The sequence below is a fragment of the Ursus arctos genome, unplaced genomic scaffold, assembly GCF_023065955.2.
Source record: "Ursus arctos isolate Adak ecotype North America unplaced genomic scaffold, UrsArc2.0 scaffold_21, whole genome shotgun sequence".
In the NCBI taxonomy this organism is placed as follows: domain Eukaryota; kingdom Metazoa; phylum Chordata; class Mammalia; order Carnivora; family Ursidae; genus Ursus; species Ursus arctos.
Window position 1 is genome coordinate 26927247 of NW_026622886.1, and position 11184 is coordinate 26938430.

The 11184-nt window shown below is 33.3% G+C and overlaps 1 protein-coding gene across 1 annotated transcript in view; it reads right to left on the reverse strand.

The window, feature by feature from the left end:
- LRRIQ1 (leucine rich repeats and IQ motif containing 1) overlaps positions 1-6703 on the reverse strand; it is a 177474-nt gene extending 170771 nt beyond the window's left edge. The window contains exons 1-3 of the mRNA XM_057316341.1: positions 6658-6703; positions 2452-2599; positions 1273-1384 (exon numbers count right to left, since the gene is read on the reverse strand). Of these exons, the coding sequence (XP_057172324.1) occupies positions 1273-1384; positions 2452-2598 (259 nt within the window). The 5' untranslated portion in view covers position 2599; positions 6658-6703. The remainder of the gene's footprint in view (positions 1-1272; positions 1385-2451; positions 2600-6657) is intronic.
- Positions 6704-11184: the final 4481 nt, after the last annotated feature.

Sequence of the window (11184 nt, forward strand, 5' to 3'; positions counted from 1 at the left end):
AAAGGTCTTCCTTGACTTACGCTATCTAAAAGAGCAACCTCCAATCTCTATCCCCTATTTTAAATGTTTTCCTTCATTGAAGTTATCATTATTAAAATATTACATATTTATTTGTTTATAGTCTGTCTCCCCACACTGGAGCATTAGAATAGAAAGCAGGACCTTTGCCTATTTTGTTCTCTGTTATATTCGCAGTGGCTGAAACAGATCCTTTCACACAGTAATATTTGTTGAATGAATATCTATGAATATCCACATTGTAATTTATACTAATATTTGCATAAATAAAACTGAATTTTATAATAATTTTAAATACTATATCATGAATATTTTTATGCCATTAAATATTATCTAAGCCATCTTTTTTAGTGGGTATTTGTTGGATACACTGAGACCTGCTGAACATTTAGGCTGTTGCCATTTTTCATTATAAACCAAGCCACGATTAATTCTAATTAAATCTTTGATCATTCTATTATTCTTAGAATAATTCCAAGAAGTAAATTTGCTCAGTTGAAGCAAATAAAAATTGTTAGGCTTCTGATGTAAATTATGTTTTTTTCAAAAAAAAATGTTTATAAACTGATACTTCTAAAATACTCCTGTGACTAATTTTTTTCTTTAATGAAAAACTAATTTTTTTTCTTTAATGAAAAGTAAAGATGACCCTTGAACTACATGGGGGTTATGAGTGACAACCCCCCATGCAGTCAAAAATCTGCATATACCTTTTGATCCCCTAAAACACACCTACTAATAGCCTACTGTAGACCAGAAGGCTTACCAATAACATAAACTGTCTATTAATGCATATTTTATATATTATATGTCTTATATACTGTATTCATACAATAAAGAAAGTTAGACAAATGAAAATGTTATTAAGAAAATAATAAGAGAAAATCCATTTACAATACTGTACTGTAAAAAAATCCACTAATAAATGATCCATGCAGTTCAAGCCTGTGTTATTCAAGAATCAACTGTAATAGAGTGTCTGGTTTTAATTAGGACTGGTAAAACAAACTGTTGGTGGCCAGTATTTATTGGACATATAAAGAAAGTGGTAAGGAAAAAAAGATTAATGGACTAAGTTAATCCAGTATATTATAGATATTCTAGTAGAGAGAAATGCACATACCTGTATATAGTGACAGCTAAGAACTTCAAGCAGTATAATTTTCTAAATTATAAATTATTCAAGCCTGCAAAAAACTTACCTGTCAAACAGATAAAACCTGTACTTCAAAAAAAAAAAAAAGCTGTACTTACTTAAAACATCAGTATCTTCCAAGTCCTGAAGAATGAGCTTTTCAACAGTTTTACTCTTATTCTTTATGACGTTAATACAGTAAAGAACTGACTCAGGTAATTCATCCAAATCCTAAAATTTAAAAAAAAAATGAAAGAAACTGTTAATTTGTTTATCAAAATTATGTATCAAAAATTTGATAAAGTTTTCATACACCAAAACTTTGAGCAAAATATGTGAGTTCAAACAAGTATGTTTGATTAAAATCTGCTTTTCATTTTTAGGTGATTATGATTCTGTTGCCTTTCATATTCGAATGAAGAATTTCAGAATTTTACATAATATAAAAATTTTAACTTTCTAAAAGTAATATATAGATTATACAATCCTAATTAAAATCAAAGTACAATTATCCTTTGAGACTTAACAAATGAAGTTTTTTGGGAAAAAACTTAGTGGAGAAGATTTTGAAAAAGCAAAACAAGGAATTTGACCTGTTTGATACTTAATAATAAACAACTACAATAGGGCAAAAATTAACAGAATAATGGAAAAGAATAGAGAGCCTTGGATAGATTATATGTATAACAACTAAATATATACAAAAGGTAAGACAAATCAATTAAGAAGAGGTAGCTTACTCATTAAGGGACATTAATAATATTAACTAAATATGTGCAGGAAAATGTCTATTTACATCTACATTATGTAACATACTTGAAAATAAATTCCCATTAGTTTAAGGATTCTGATGTAAAAGAATGAATCTGTGAATAAATTTTCTAAGCATATAAATATTGAGGGAAATACACAAATGAAAAGATAATATATTTGATTTCCAAAAAAATAACTATTTCTATAGGTCTAAATATTTCACATATATTTTGCTTTTCATGCATTTCTAATAACATTAAAAAGCTCATGATTTAAGTTAAAAAAGCAAGATACAAATAAATAATTCTATGTATAATACCAATTCTGCAAAAAAAGCTCATATATACATGTGAAATTATAAGTGACTTCTATCTTCAATGTACTTTTTATATTTAAATATCTAACAATATACAATGTTTAAAAGCTATCCTAAAGTTAAAAAATGAGATAACTATATAAAACACACTGAGAAAAGTAGTATTTCTCCTATAAAGTTAACTCCAGTCAAAAGGCTCTTTTTTAAAAACCCAGCATTTAACACTTACTGTATCACTATCATCACTCAGGGTGTCTGATTTTGAATCACTATCAACATCATCTTTTTCTAATGAAGAAATGCTGATTTTATCCAATTCAGCTTCTATTTCTTCTTTGAGCTTTGTATCATCATCATCATCATCATTTTCCATCATCCTTCATAATAAACACAGAACCATTTAAAAAAAATTGAAGAGGCTAAAACAACTAAAAACTACAGGTTGTTTAATGTGTCATACCAATCCAACATGTTCCATGTAAATACGTTTTCATCTAGGATACTTTTATCGTATCTTATTATGGTTGTACCATATATTAAAGAACATTGTTTTCTCTCTCCAACAATTCATTATTTCTTCAACATTTGACTACAAAATGATCAACTCTAATAATACTGTCTTAAATCTCTAAGGGAAAGTCTCATAGAATGGACTGTCTTAGCTTCCTGAACCAATGTCGTGGTAAAATTCATCCTCATGGGAATAATTGAGGGTGAAATATCTCTGAACAGCTTGAATATTCAGAAATTAGAATACTCATAAGAAAAAAAAAAGAATACTCATTAGAGAACAACTAAGTCTATATATGGGGTAAGAAGATATGGTTAGTTTCTACTCATTAACTCATAGTTGTTAATTTTACTATAGGTAGCCACACATTTTAATACCAATAATATATTGTAATAACGGATAATATGTGGCTTATAAGACCAATATTTACATTATTTAAACCTTTAATACTTGTGATGGATATGGATCAAGCAGTACATTACAGTATATCTTCACATAATCATCACCATCATCAACCACCATCAGCTTCCATGTATTGAGTATCTGTGACAAGCCAGGCACTAGAAGACTCTTTGTGTGATTGACAAGCATCAGAGCAAACTAACAGGTATAAGATCATTATACTCATTGTATTGATAAGAAAACCAAGGTTTGAAAAGTTTACTTAACTACGTATAGTCATTATGCTAAAAAGTAATGGGGACAGGGCCCTAGCTGAGATCCTGCATCAAAAACCAGTGCTTTTCCCACTGTGAAATGGGCTCCAAACTTAGCCAAGCTCTTCATCTGCCCAGCAATCCTTCTGATCCCCTAGGCCAATAGTCTTCAAACTGCAGATAAGCCATTAGTGGATCAAGACATTAATTCAGTGGCTCTTCATCATAAATTTTTAATGATGGAATAGGATAGGAAAAATTAGGGTAGGTCAGAAAAGAAACTATAAGTGTACTATATATGTTAAAGATAAAAATTGTTTTAAAAAGCTTTTGTTTTGATTGTAAGTGGGTATATATGTATGCATGTGTGCATGAGGGGCAGTGTAATGTGTAATTTGTTTGTTTTACTGCGGGTCTTGGTTTAAGAAAACAAAGTTTGCATGGTGCACTGGGTGTTATACACAACTAATGAATCATCGAGCCTTACATCGGAAACCGGGGATGTACTGTATGGTGACTAACATAATAAAATAAAAAATCATTATAAATAAAAAAAAAAGAAAAAAAGAAAACAAAGTTTGGAAAATACCCTACTCATCAACTATTATTTTATTTTCCAAACTATTCCAAACTTTCTTTCCTCAAGTCCTTGACTTTTCCAGTGCTATCTTCTTGACACTTATTCCCTTCCCGTTTCCTTCTTTCACTCATCTCAAAATAAACTTTTTGGGCCTACCAGGTACATTAACAGCAGTGCGAGGTGCTATATTAATTAAATAAGACAAGTAGCTTGTGTTCATAGTTTATAGTCTAGTTAACAAAGAAAATGAAAGCAGCCTCATTTTCTTATTTCTTTTCCTGAAATCTTTTCATATCCATCTTACTTGGAGAGGCACCCCTTCCTAATGAAGTGTAATCTTCTGCCTATTCTCTGAATCTGACAATTTTTCACCTACTGAACTGTGATCCATCCACTAGTTTTTCTGTTTACTGCCTCGCCATACATTTTTATTCTGCTTGCCTCTCTTCTCTACATAAACACAATCAGGTCATTCCCATCTGAAAAAACAAAACAAAACAAAACTTGTGCCTGTCTTTCCTCTAGTTATACATATCACATACCTTTCTTTCACATATAAATGGTTTAATTGGACTGATCTCCATGTATTGCCTACACTCTTGGGCATCTAACCCAGAAAAATGAAATTTTATGTTCACACTAAAACTTGAACATGAATATTCACAACAGTTTTATTCATGATAGCCTCAAACTGGAGACAACCAAAATGTCCCTCAGTAGGTGAATGGTTTAACCAATTCTACTACATCCATACCACGTAATACTACTCAACAATAAAAGGAATGGATATTGATACAAGTCACAATACCAACTAATCTCCATGAATCTCTAGAGAACTATGTTGAGAAAAAGCCCACACCAAAAGGTAACATATTACATGATTCCATTTATATAACATTTTTGAAATGACAAAATGACAAAGTTTTATAAGTGGAGAACAGATTAGTGATTCCCAGGAGTCAAGGGTGGATGGAGTTGGTGGGAAGTGGTTATGGTAGTAATAAAAGGGCAACATGAAAGATTCTTGTAGCACTGGAGCTGTTCAGTATTTGATTGGAGTAGTAGATAAGTGAGCATATTCAGATGATAAAAATTGTATATAATACACACATAACGATTACAAGTAAAATGGAGGAGATCTGAGTAAGATTAGAGGACTGTATCAATAAAAATGTTACCATTGGAAGACACTGGACAGTGTACAAGGGATATTTCTGCATTATTTCTTAAAACTACATGTTAATCTACAATTATCTCAATAAAAATTTTAATTAAAAAATCCTAAATACTAAGGAAAATTAAATAGATTATGATGGATTCATAGAATGGAATACTACACAAGTCCTTTTAAAAATGGGTGTATTTACTGTGCTCCCATGGAAAGGTATTAAGAAGAAATAATTGAAAAAAAAGCATGGGATAGAAAAATATTCAGAGTAACTATACACACATATACATATACTTTTTTTAAACACGGAAATTTTCTGGGAGAAATTGGGGAACTTTTAATTTTCATTTCATACCTTTATGTTGAGTGATTTTTAAAATCATGAATATGTACTACTTTTGTAATTCTAAAAGCTCATTTAAAAACAATTTTACCCATCATCTTCCTCTTCCGAAGAGAAACAAAACCAAAATCAGAACCAGTATAAAATGCTATCCTGTTATCAAACTTACTTAAAGTGCAATTCAAAAGATTTTCTAGGTAGGAAAATTATATTTTTTTTAATGTAGCTATAAAGCAGAATGCACAGGTACACAAAACTTCATGTAGAAAGAAATGCAGAAGAATAGGGTAAAGTTAAGAGTCATTTCCATTAACAGTCTTTCTCTGCTCATCAACTGGCCCTTTAGATCAGCCCTGTCCAATCACATGTCCAAGCACATATGTGATTTTAAATTTTCTAGTAGCAATTTTTTAAAAAGTAAAAGTAACTAGTAACAGGTGAAATTAGTTTTAATAATATATTTTATTTAACTTATTATATCCAAAATATTTCGACATGTAGTCAATATAAAAATAATTATTAAGATCAATGTAAAAGGTTTATATTTTTGTTTTGTATACTAATTCTTTAAACTGTGATGTGTATTTTACACCTACAGTACTTTTCAATTTGGACTAGCTGCATTTCAAGCCTTCAGCAGCCACCTAGTGGTTACAGGGTAAGACAGTGCAGCCCTAGATGTATTCCACCGTAAATGGACTACGGTAAACTTCTTCAAGCTGATAATAAATCACTTGGAGTTGGCTAAAGCTGCCAAACGTGGCAAATCTTAAGGAACTCTCCTTTCAACTGTAGTTTTTCAATTATAAATACAAGGGAAGGAAATCTTTAAAAGATAACTATAAATCATAAAAAAGAGGGGAAAAAAGGAAGAGGGGAATGGAGGGAGGGATGAAAGGAACAAACATTTGGGGAGGGAAAACAAGTAATTATCTAAAGCCCCCTAGATCCTAAGGGTGGGTTTCTAAGTTTTGGGTGAGCTACAAAATCTCCAAAATCGAAGGGAGCCTAGGGCTCCGCAGACTCCAGCAGCCACCCCCTCAGACCGCGGCACCCCGACCGGTCGCCCTAAAGCCTGGCCTTGCCAGAGAGGGTCCCGGCCCCGTCTGCTGTCCCATAGCTCTGTCTCGCCTCCCGCGCCACCAACCCCAGCCTTGAGGGGCCCCTGCTCACCCACCTGCGACTAAATCCCTAGGCTTGGTTGGAAGACAGCGCCCAGAGACTCCAAACAAAGCGTAACCACGACAACAGCCAATCCCAAGGAAGATGGACGGGTCTTTTCTTACTGGTGCCCCAGTAGGACAAATTATCTCCGCTCGAAATTGGCCCGAGCGCTGCATCTCAGGAGCTGAATGAGGAATGTTTTTTCCAGGTAGATTTTATTATTTAAATACTTTGGGAAAGTCTTTAATAAAGAAACGACATTTTGCTACAGTTATCCAAGTAAAGGTAGCCTGACCTTTAAATTGTTTCTCATCTGTCTATATTTATTACTTGCAAATAGTGAATGTTCAATTGCCCACGTATAAACTGATCATTCCACCAAACCTTAATTTTGAATAGTGATTTGTGGGGCCTGAAGTATGGAAGAGAAGCCAGTAAATTGTTTGCTTTCCCCGACAGCAATTTATTTTTAAAAAGACAAATAAATAAATCAATTGTCACTCAATGCCTACCAAAAACCTCCAAGTGTATGGGGTGAAAATATCTAAAAATAATTTTCTGAAATATGTTTTCCTGTAAAATGTTGACAACGACACCCCCTGTTTTCACATAAAATTTGAAACTTAAGTATATATCATGCTATTAAATTTTAACTTAAAAATTCATCTAAGTTCCTTTCCTGTGGAGCAAATACATAGTGTACAATATGTGAAATTTATTTTAGTTAATAACAGATATTTCTGTTTAATTTTTTTTAAGTTTGCAAAGTATTACATTCCAAGAGGAAGTGGCTAAGCATAATTGTAAAGATATCTGACATACAATAAACTAAAAGCAAACATTTCTTTTGAGCCTCTGAAAGAAAATAAACTATTTCCTGGTAACAATTTACATTGCATCAACATAAGATTTAATAATACAGAGTGAGAAATAAGTAGATTTTTAATATTAAAAAAACACATTAGTGCCTCACTCAAAGACAACGATTTTCAAAAATCAACTACTTCTGGTTTCAAATCTAAGTAAGATTTAGGATATTTTCATTATCAAAGTCCATGCCCAAGTGCCATTTTTTCATTTTTTTTAAAGTTTAGTTTTTTACAAATTTATAGACTTTTCAAATTGTTCATTTAAAACGCTCAGGCTAGGGGTGCATGGGTGGCTCTGTTAAGGGTCTGACTCTTGGTTTCAGCACAGGTCATGATCTCAGGGTGGTGAGATGCAGCCCCCCACCTTTGGAACTCTCCACTCAGCAGGGTGTTTGCTTGAGATTCTCTCCCTCTCCCTCTGCCCTTCCCCCCCTTAAATAAATAAATCTTTTAAAAAAATAAAAAATAAAATGCTCAGCAAAAAAAAATAAATAATAAATAAGTAAAATACTCAGACTATTATATTATGTTGAAATTCGCACAGAAAAATCTTAAAATTAATTTTATTTGTAATTATGAAACGATTCAGGCTTTTCCTACAGAATATCAAATCCATTAGTAATCAATTATTTTCCAGAACTAATTTTTTTTTAAAGATTTTATTCATTTATTTGAAAGAGATTGAGAGCATGAGCAGGGAAGAGGGGCAGAGGGAGAAGGAGAAGCAGATTCCTCACTGGAGCAGGGAGCCCAATGTGGGCTAACTAATTTTAAATTAGCTAAATTAGTAATCAGCTTTTTTGACATTGATGTCTAAATTGCTTTTTTTCTTAAATCTTACCTTGCCAAACAAATTGATAGCAAAGAAGAAAAATATTGAAAGTTCTGAAGATAATTTATGGTGCATGTTACTACATCTCTTATATTCTTGTTATTTTTTACTTTGGAGGAAAACTGACAATTCTATCAATTAGTCATAACTATCACTGATTAATATTACTAATTAAGGAACAAAATACAACAATTATCCATATATTTACAGATCATAAGTCAATTTAACTTGAATTTATTGTTTAACTGTGCAGCATTTAGCATAAATTTATTTAATTGAAATCTTCCTAGATATTATAGCCTACAATTGAGTATGTCAGTTTGCCCATAACTTTTTAACCTGAGTAGGGTTTGTTTTCTTTTTAATAAGTAGTTTTCTTTTCATTAAATTTTTTTAAAGATTTTCTTTATTTATTCATGAGAGACAGAGAAAGAGGGAGGCAGAGGCAAAGGGAGAAGCAGGCTCCGGGAAGAGCAGGGAGCCCAATGCAGACTCCATCCCAGGACCCTGAGATCATGACCTGAGCTGAGCGCAGACCCTTAACCAACTGAGCTACCCAGGCGCTCCTCTTTTCATTAAATTTTAATCTATTTTGAAAATTATCTGCAGGTCTGGTTGGTTTATAGCTTATTGACCTAACACAATGTATTTCCCTTAGAGAGCACATAATATTTATTGAGGACATGAAAGGATGAAAGATAACTGTTTGTTCCTCTGACATCTGACAAGAATAAGATTTCTTTGAAAACATTAGTTGAGTGGTGAGATGACTTTAATTTAAAAACATTGTTCAACAATTGTCTTGTTTTTATAATTATATAGCATGATATAATTTAAGTATCCCAGAATGCCATTGTGAAGTTCAAATAGCTGCCTAGCAGATGTTTTATTTTCTTGAGGATGACTACTGCATAATAATATTTTTAATATGTGACCTACAGGGTTGGATTCTTAGACCTCTGCTTCTCTTTTTCCTTTAAAGACTGTCCCAAACTCTCAAGGTCCTTCTCTAGCCCTTTTTGTGCTGTCTGCAGTTGACATGACAACCGACTTGAGTCCATGACTTTCCTACAGTTCCCTTCCCATTTCCCAACCTCATGTGCACCTCTCTTGTATAAGATTACTACACTATCGCATGATTAATAGGTAACATTTAGCCAGGTACTGGACTTCATGCATCCCAAACATAATCTCTTTTAATTTTCACAGGATCCCTTTGAGGTGTGTGTTCTTCTAATCTACATTTACAGGTGATGACATTGGAGGCTTGGGAAGAGTAGCAAGCGAGTGGTTTGTATCCATGGATTTGAATCTCAGCCCTGCCATGTGTTAACTAGGGGAACTCAAGAATGTTATTTTACCTTCCTGAGTCTCTTTGTCATTGGTCATAGTGGAGATAGTAGCACAATAGTACCTAATTTGCAAAACTTTGATGATCAAGGCACCAGTGTAAGTGACATATTGTAGACTATGGCATAATATGAATAGCCCAAGTAGGTAAGCTCTATAGACCTGAGTTGGAGTTTTATTTTGGTCTCTTTCTAATATCCCATTGCTGGAAATTGTAGTTCCTACTGTATCTCTAATATCCTGGTACTGTTCTCCATCCCCATGACTATCTTGTAGTTTAGACAACATCATTTGTTATGAACTAATACATTAGCTTTGTAAAGTAGCTCTCTGTCTTGGGTTTCTTTTCTAATGTGACTTCCACTCTGATGACAGAAATATGGTTCTCCATTATCTGCAGAAGAATAAAAGCAAATTCTTAGCAAAGCGTACCTGATCTTTCGTGATTTTTACTGAGTTTACTTCTCTAGCTTTATTGTTCATCTCTTGTCATTCTGACCCATGCTCCCATGCCCTTCACTACAAAGCTTGTGAGCACAGGGGTCCATTGGTCATGAAAGCTTCCTATGTTTACCCCATTTTTGTCTGACTGGGACCTTCTTAATCAACCTTCAAGGATTATCTCAAATCCCTCTTCTCTCTGAAACTTCCCAGTTCCCTTTATTTCCTGTCCCCACACCCCCAACACATAATTCAGATTGGGCCATAGGTTTTAATACTTGACTCCTTGACACGTTATTTATTCATTTTTGTGCTCTCATCTCCTGGCAGCTAGAAGGAATTTAAAAACGATTACAAAAAATCATCAGGCTATTATTTAACTAGTGAAAAATGACACCTGTGAATAGGTGAATTATTGTAAATTGTCCTTTCCTATATCATGTACACTATTAAAAATACCTGTGTTATTGGACCATTAATTACCTAATCAGGAAATGAACAAAAGAAATGCCACACCAGGACCTTATTTGATTAAATTAAAAACAAATTCTTTGTCTATAGCAAAAAAAACAACAACAAACTAAGACAAAACATAGTTCTTCCACACTACAAATATTTAAATAGGAACAGCACAAATTTATCATGTATCTTTGTGTTAGCACCTCTTTATTTTCATTGATCTTGTTTCCAGTATGTGGTGCTTGTGACTGGAAAGATCAGCACATGACCGTCTCCTCTTCTCATTCTGTGCAAATATGGCTATGGACTTCCTTGACTTGTTGCTTAGACACCCTGTTTGTTGTGTTCTAACTCTTTTTTTTTTTTTAAGATTTTATTTATTTATTCGACAGAAATAGAGACAGCCAGCGAGAGAGGGAACACAAGCAGGGGGAGTGGGAGAGGAAGAAGCAGGCTCATAGCGGAAGAGCCTGATGTGGGGCTCGATCCCATAACGCCAGGATCACGCCCTGAGCCGAAGGCAGACGCTTAACCGCTGTGCCACCCAGGCGCCCCCTGTTGTGTTCTAACTCTTTAACCTGAACTTCTT